The 8462-nt window shown below is 46.6% G+C and overlaps 1 protein-coding gene across 1 annotated transcript; it reads right to left on the reverse strand.

Annotated features, from left to right (window-relative positions):
- Position 1: 1 nt before the first annotated feature.
- On the reverse strand, positions 2 to 8462 carry TOE1 (target of EGR1, exonuclease; the record flags this gene model as incomplete). The annotated part of the gene is made up of 6 exons (XM_026853895.1): positions 2 to 4520; positions 5613 to 5784; positions 7148 to 7407; positions 7746 to 7904; positions 8081 to 8177; positions 8377 to 8462. Coding segments are annotated over 6 exons (1569 nt in total), but the record flags the coding sequence as incomplete, so codon positions are not given.

Here is an 8462-nt window from a genome sequence, read left to right on the forward strand (position 1 = left end):
CCCTTCCCTCCCTCCACCAGCAGGTACACATGAAAGAAGCAGTGGCATAAGCTTTAATGCTGCTTGCTGGAACCAGCATCAGAGATCCCCACTCTGGGATTCAATGTATGGGAAAGCTTGTTATACGATGACATTTGTGCAACATCCTGCCCTTTCCCATTATCATTGTCCCAACACAGGATTTGAAAATATTTTTTTGAAATGTTTTTTAACCTCTATTATCATTCAGAACTGAGGTGTGCATTGCATACCTGCTGAGCAGATGGTGATGCAGCGGAGTCCAAAATTTCACCCAGGTAGCCTGTTAACACACTCTTCCTGCTCACTTGTAAGGATGGAAAATGTAAGCTAGTTTCTGATGGAAGCAAGATTATTCCTACTCTTTTCCTATCTCAAAGAAAGGATGAAGGATAAAGCCTTAGTTCTTTCTTGGCTGCAATGCTTATCTCTCCAGAGGTGTAGGTAACTATTCTGTGAGTTATGACTTCCTCACTTGAAGTATGTGTTAACCTGAGCAGCAGTTACCCCTTTGCAGTGGCTGTGAAGAACTAAATGAGAAGCTCGGTGTCACTGAATTACTTAGCACAGTCCATGCCAGATTAGGCAGCTGTTTGAAAGAGAAAATGCTTATCCTTACTAAGATCACCCTTTTTGGCCCACACCTCTCTGCCTCTTGAAGGTGCTGATCTGTAGAGTAGTCTGTCTTGTGTATCCTGTTTGCAGGGCTGCTGTCTGCAGAGTGCAGAGCAGCTTGTGTGGCTGGCACTCTGTGTGTGTAATTTCCTTTGAGGACAGGGAAAGCGTCAGCAGAACTCGATTGCCAGCTAGTTGGCTGCCTGGTGCCTGCTTTTTTTTTTTTTTTTTTTTTTTTTTTTTGTAATCTTTTTATACAATTGTAATCTTTTGGGAGGGAAACCATCAGCACCAGCTTCTGTTGTCACAAGATGCATTTAGGTTTATGACTTCAGACAAACAAGCAATAATAAGGAATAGTTTACTTCTGGATCACCAGGCTGTGATGAAGTTGTCCAGCATCCTACAGCTGCCTGCAGCCTCATCGAGGAGCCCGCCTCTGGCTGCTCTGTGGCTTGCATTAGCCCTGGTTGTCATCGGTGACACCTCATGAAGCCTGTTGCCCCCTCTGACACTGACCGCAAAACCTGTGCGGTCAGGCTTGGGGTACCTCTGGCACCCATCACAGTGACCTCATCTGTCTTTTTACAACGCTGTCTTCTCTTCCCTTCCCTGAAACAGCATAGCTAAAATTTTATTAAATGTCCACTCTAGGCACAACCAGCTGACATGCATAGGGCATATCCAGCAACTTTCTAGCTCCTTATCCCAAGGTGGAGATGTCAGAAACGCCAAGGAATAGCGGCTCAGGCCTTTCCTGCATTCTTGGTCTGCAGGGGAAGAGAGGCATGTGTATGAAACTGGAGTAAAAGGCCATTTAAAAATAGCAAAGTGCTTGTTAAAACCCAGTGTTTCCAAGGGTCTGGATGCAGTTGGCACTCACTGCATCTCATCCCTTTGGTAATGTAAAGCTGAACCTAGGTTGCACCTAGGAACTATTCCTGGGTTTTCTGCCTACCTGAGGGTGCTTTTCTACAGGGGGCCATTTTCTGATAGCTACCGATGAACACAAATATAAACATGTGGTCAGCAAAACTCCTTGTTTTATAGTGATGAGACAAAGTTTTATTGGGATTGGATTTTATGATTTTTGACTTTCTTACAGGAGCAGTTTTTGCTCTTTTAAAACACTTTCTACACATTGCTAAGTTCCCTGAAGAGATCAAAGATTATTTAATTCACTTTAAATCTTTCTATGTTGAATTCATTTAAACATCTGTTATAAGCTATTTTTGTCGTGGTTGCAGGTTGATAAAATGCAACTAAGAGGATGCATGTGAATTGCTGCCCCTCAGAGGCAGTGCAGACAAGGGGCTATAGTAGACTTAGACTAGTTGGAGAGGCATTGATGTATTATGTGTAACAGAACATTGGTAATTTTTGCCAGTACAACTAAAGACACTTGAATAATTCCTGTTTGCACTTAATGCTATTGTTTATATTGCATGTCACTACATTTCTATGCAAAACAAATAACCTTTTTTTTGGGAGGAGGGGCAGCCAGATATTTGATTAAGTATAAAGATCTTTGCGAGATGATCTATTTTCGTATTTATGAAGGAGTTTTACGTCTTAATATTTTGCAGTCTGTAAATAGCTCAACTTGTAATTAAAGGCTTAGGAAGAAGTTTGTAGCCTGTGTATAATAGTAAGTTAACACTGCCAGAAAAAAATCTTTGCAAAACAACTTTTCTAATATTGTGGATATTTATGAATATGTAAAGAAAGCACGTCTTGTTTTTATGTTGATTGACCTTCTGACTTTTTTTGAACTATAGAAATGGTGTATGTTTTATTGGAACTGCAATAAGAAGTAACCAAAGATGAATCCAGTTAAATATTTTCATAATTTTTTCTTGGTCGGTTTTGTAAACTTTCCCAACTTGCTTTCAAAATAAAAATAAAATCAAGGCCTGGGTCTTGTGATTAAAAGGGCAACTCTAGGTTAAAAAAGCTGACTCAAATGCTTACTTAAGCTATGGGTGACATTAATACCTGGCTTGAGATCGTATTCACTATTACTTGGTGCTGAATTATGAACAGGGAGAACTGTCATGCTTTTTCAGTGTTGATTATCTCCTGCATCTTTCTTACTGAAGTGTTATACTCTTAAATGTGTGAGACTCAAGGACATTTTTTTTTCTTCTCTGCTCTGCCTTACAGCGCTCTGAAGAGTAGGCAGTAGCTTGTGACTGACAAGACAAGATGGCTTTTGATAGCACTTGGCCTACAGGGAGCTTGCCGTTCTGGCTGCTCTATTCTAGCCCTACAGAACAGCTTCAGTAGTGCAGTTTGAGGACCACATCTGGCTTTAAGTCTCCCCTTGCTTAGAAGTTTGAAGACCTGCTGTGGCTTGGTTCTGCATGCAGTTACCCTGTGCTAGAATCACCTGGGCCATTTGGAGGAAGCTTTCTCTTTCCCCTCTCTCCTGTAGGAGCAAAGGTCTCATCTATGTGTGCTGTAACCACGATTATGGTAAAGTACAATGAAGTGGGATAGCTCTCCCAGCTGTGTTCCAAACCAACCATGGTCAGTGTCTCTTTCTTTTTTTAAAAAAAGACACTTTTTTTCCTTCCTGACTTCCTTAGAAAGACAGGAAATAATTATGAGGGTTAGAGGGAGTTACCCTACCAGCAGTGACTGAAAGCAATAACACTTGAGTAAACATTCATAAAAATGTATGTTTTGCCTGAAGAGCTAGCCTGCTTTCATCTGGTGTCTGGCAGAAGCATCACATCTTCCCTCCAGTGACTGTTTGTAGCATTTCCTGTCAAGCTGGTTCTATGGGTCAACAGCTTGGAGCTTTCAGATGTGTTTTTGTAGGTAGACTTTAACCTTTAGCACATGCTCCCTTTGAAAAGGTTGGAGAGGTACATTTTTTCTTTTCCCTCCTCCAGCCTCACCCCTGCCTTTACAGCCCAGCATGCTGCAAAGGAACAACAGAGAACTCCAGTTGAGAGCAATTTAATTGGTCAGAAGTTAAAACTAAGAATGAGAAACTTGCTCCATTTCTGGTCAGTTCTTGATGGAATAAAGAACTTCAAAATCTAAGAGGGTGGGAGAAGCCCAGTTCAGTGATGAGTCCTCTAGCTCTAGGCACTGTCCCAGGCCAATTTCATCTTCTGGCTATGAGCTTTGGAAGATTTAGCAAACAAGCTCTTCACTATTTGAAGTGGCACTGATTTCCCACTGAGGTACAGTTTATTATGGCAGTCTGGCAACCAAGGCCCTGCACCGGTGTCTGTGTTTTTTCCTTTCTTGAGCATCCAGACATATGCCATAATATAGCCAGTCATGAATGCATCAAAGCCAGCTCGGTGTGTGCCCCCCTGTGAAGGTGGACCATGGGTTTCCTTTTCCTTTTCTGCAGTACATGCTGCTTCAGTCTTGGGGATGTCTGGGTGATGGACTGAGCCCACCCCTGCAGGAACCTCTGACCTCCCCTCCATGTGGTCACTGGCAGAGTCATTTCCCTTGGCAGAAGGGCTCACAGCAGCTGCTACCTGGACAGCAGTTCCTTCAGTGCTCCCCAGATCCTGTTGTGTGCCAGTGCCTGAGCTGACTTCTGGTTCCATGTCCGTGGAGTTCTCCTCCAGTAGCCTGCCCTCACTGTTGGGTGTGATCTCTGCCAGCTCCATAGCAGCTGCAGGCTCATAGCAGCTCTGTTTTCGTGGTGGTCCATCCTCTCCATTCTGAGTTAGCTCTATTTCTTTCCCTGAGCTTTTCTCTCCGAACACTTTAGCAGGCTCCTCTGTGTTCTTTCGACGCTTCCACTTGTGTTTCCGTTTCTTCCGTTTCTCCTCCCAAAGCCTGTCATCCTCATCAATTATGAGGTCAATGTTATGAGACTGTGGACACTTCACCCCTTTTGGACACCAGCCATAGGCCTAGGGAGAGAGAGAGACAGCTGTAGCCACCAACCTCCCACTTAGAGCAGCCTGTCACCATAACATGGAGCACAGCTAATTATTCCCCTCTACTAAGGACCTGCAAGGCTGCATGGGGAGCACTGTGTCCAGTTATGACCCACAGCACACCGGAAAAGCACTGCCAAATTGCAGTGAGTGCAGCAGGGAGCAGTCAAGATGTAGCACACAATGTCTGAGGAGAGGGCAAGGACGGTGTGTGGGTTCTACCTGGAGTAGATGAGGCTAAGGGGATGGGGATGTCTAGTTGCTGTCTGCAGGTACCTAAAGTAGAGGTTATAGAGCACATGGAGCTGAACCCCTCTGAGGGGAGCACAGGGAAAGGTGATATGATGATGGGAAATTTTGACTAGATATATAGGAAAACATTTTTCACAATGAGTGGTGAAGTACTACTGGAACAGGTGTCTTAAGGGGGTTTGTAATCTCAAAATTCACCAAACAAGGCTCTGAGCAACACTGAGTTGGTGGTTGGATGAGAAACTTCCAGAGATTTCCCCAACATATGTTGTTCTGCAACAGTAATGTGCAACATTTGGAAGAGCTCCTTTCTCCCTGAAGCATCTGAAACTAGTTATGATCTGATCAGATGGGCTCTTTGTTTACTGCTGTAGCAGCACCAAGACTTGAGGTGCTGTGGATCACAGTGTGCTACAGTGCCAGAAGCTGCGGACAAGCAACATTTTTTTTATATCTAATCAAGATATGGGGGAGGTGGCATTTCTTGCTCAGAGGACAAGCCAAACTAAGATTAGAACTTACAGCCCTCCCAAGACAGCAATGGTGCACTGTAACTCGCACCATCCCACTATTCAAGGCCACATAATCCCTGTCTGAATCTTCATGTCTCTCACAGCCTGTGGAATTCACCAATTCCAAACAGAGCATGCTATTGCCCTTGCTGTCATGAACCACCTGAAGCTTGAAAAATCTTCCTTGTACTGTGAAGCAAGCAAGTGGAAGTTCCCAGGTGCTTTCCTACCACTTCCTACTCTGACCACACATGGCTCTTTCCATGGGGCCAGGACGGACACAGGGATTCATGTTACTTACTGAAAATTTCTCACAGACAGGCACGTTATTGCCCCCTCCCATGTTGTGGCTTGCTTCTTCCAGAGAGCAGTGGCGATAGTCGATGTAACGGGACATGTTGGCAGGGTAGTTGCAGAACTCAACAGTGAGGTGCTGGCTGCTGGACTCCTTCAGCTTGCAGTTCTCTCGCTTGCTGGAACAAACAAGAGTACACAGTTACTGTTGTTAACTCACCGAAGGAACCACAGTGAGGAGCTGGGGCAAATGTGCTGCTTTCCTCCAAGTCTCAACTCTACTAGTTTCCTGCTCTTGAGCTCTAGTCCCAGGTTGACATCTTGCTGGAAAGAAACTCAGTCCCACGAGAACAGCTTTAGTAAGTACTTGCTTCCATGCTTTTTTAAAGGTTTGTTTCTCTTATGCTGACATACAGGCAAGGACAACAGTGCCTTCAGTGAAGCTATGGGAGAAGAAGACACACAGTTTGATTTTAAATATTAAGGTCTCTAAGATGTGTTAGTCTTCATAATATTAATGGACAAAGAAAAAATGTCCCAAAACAACAGTATCATGTAGAGCAGCCACTGCCCAGACAGGTCAAACCTAGGCAACATAGACAACAAGGAAACATTTTCCATCTCATAAAAAAATAACTTTTTTGTTCCAAGAGCTGGTTAAAAGGCCCAAAACCTTTGGAAGGCTCTATGTAACTAGAACTGTGGATTAAAACATTTAAAAGGTCAGTTTAAAAAGTATTTTATATTGTCAAAACAAAGTCTTCTCATATTTGAGAACAGCCATCTTGAATGTTTTCAGACCTGTCAGTGTGGAATTTCCTGATATAAAACAGCCACTAAAAATACTATTTCTCCTCTGCACAGAGGGTGACTTCAGTTTAATGGAGATTCAAGGGGTTGTATCGCTGCCAGGGGCTTATTTGGATTGTGTGGGGAGTGCAGAATGAGGGGCCAGACAGACACACATCCTGGAACAAGAGCACAACCTTTGCTTGGAAGGAATGTGATGGGAGCTGTAGCTGGCTGCATGTGAGTGTCACATGCAGGACGTGTGACAGAGCTGGTTGCTGTCGGGAGGTGCAGGGAGCACCCGCCCTTTAACTGCATCATCCCTCACAAACTGTAACTAGCAGACCCTGCAGGCACAGCCCTGTTTTTGTTTGCTCTCTAGCTGAGTTTTAAGGGTCTCTCTTCTGCATGTGTTCCTGCCACGGCCCCATGGCACTGCTGGACCAGGGCCATGCACCAATTCAATTAGTTTTCAGTTGGATCAAGTCACTCTGTGGTCAAAACTGCTGCCAGCAGAAAACAGGAAGCCTCTTCTAGCAGCTGCCCACCGAATGGATAAGTTGTATTACAAAACGCACCCTTCTGCACTCAACACCTGTCCTAGAAATGGGAATAGCATAGGGCAGTTACCTGAAAAGCACTTTTCTTTACTCATTGGGATAATATAAAGATCCAGCCCCCTTGCCTGGAAAACACACCAAGGTTCCCTTTGCTTTTTTTCCCATAAGCTTTAAATACCAGAGCGCCACTCACCACTTCTTGTAAGCATACTCCAAGTAGGATGCTACAAAGCGAGTCTCAAACTCTGAAGCATATTTAGTGTCATATATTCCTGCTGGAAACATTTCCGAGAGGTCAGCAGTGAAGGTGCCGAGGCTGTCTGGGAGGTGAGCATAGAAGCACTGGTACAGGAAGACCAGATCGATGAGGCCGTTATGGAGAATAAGAGGTTTCTTCGCTCGTATGAGCTCCAGAAAAAACGTCCGAACACTTTGGCTCTGGTTCTCATTGCCCTGCAAGAAGAAGGATTAGTCAATGAGCCTTGGCATCTTGACTTGTCATTGTCCTGGGAAGTCCTCAGAGCCTGCTGTAGCAGGATACTGCCTACAGCTATGACTTGTTCTGCCCAAACAGAGGCCTAAATATTTGGAAAAGCAACTGCAACAAGTGACAGCCTGGATATAAAACAGCAGGGAGGTGAAAGGGACAATGCCACACTCGAGATCCCAACGCGAGCCCAGCTCCACTCAGCAGCTGTGGGTGGAAGATGCTGGGACCAGGGGAAGTCAGCAACCTCCCCAGAAGCCGGGAGCAGAGCAAGCTGAGGTATCTGAAGAGAGTCGTTTTGTACCTTGTCGTTGCCCTTATAGTAAGGAATCCCCTGGGCGTACTGCTTGTTAAAGTCAAAGCCGTGCTGCACCAAGAACTGCACTGACTGGGGCTCGACGACATAATCCTCCATGCAGAGCAGCGTCAGGTTGTAGATCTGGCAGAGATACGTGTTCTCGGACTGCGGGAGGAGAGCGTGCAAAGCAATACAGGGATGGATACCCGTCACGGGGAGCCGGGGGCAACTCCACGGAGCACGGGGGGGTTGTCCCGTCTCCCAGCGGAGTGCCGGTGCCCGCTGCTGCCTCAGAAGGCGGGAACGAGAGCCAGGGGCCGCGCCACGGCCCGCGCACCCACCTTCTCCGGGAGCTGCTTGAAACAGGCGACGCCCAGCGACAGGACGGCGCGGGTCCTGGCCGCGCTGCAGACGGCCTTGTACCGCTCCTCGATGCACCTGGGCGGCAGGAGAACGGGAGCTGACGGCTCCTGCCCTGGCCCGTCCCACCGGCCGCCCCGGGAGCGCTGAGCCCGCAGGGAGATGGAAACCCGGCAACCGGTACGAGAAGGACGCGCCTCTCAGCACCCTCAGCCGGGAAGTCCTGCGGAACGACAACCTCCCCCCCTCCCCTTCCCCGCACGACCGCGGCACTCACGGGCTCAGCAGCGACTTCCTGGCCCCGAGGCCGCTCAGCTCCTGCGGGGAGACACCCGTCAGCGTGCTCGGCTGCGCCCCGGGCCC

Source organism: Athene cunicularia, assembly GCF_003259725.1.
Source record: "Athene cunicularia isolate RWA chromosome 8 unlocalized genomic scaffold, athCun1 chr8_part1, whole genome shotgun sequence".
In the NCBI taxonomy this organism is placed as follows: domain Eukaryota; kingdom Metazoa; phylum Chordata; class Aves; order Strigiformes; family Strigidae; genus Athene; species Athene cunicularia.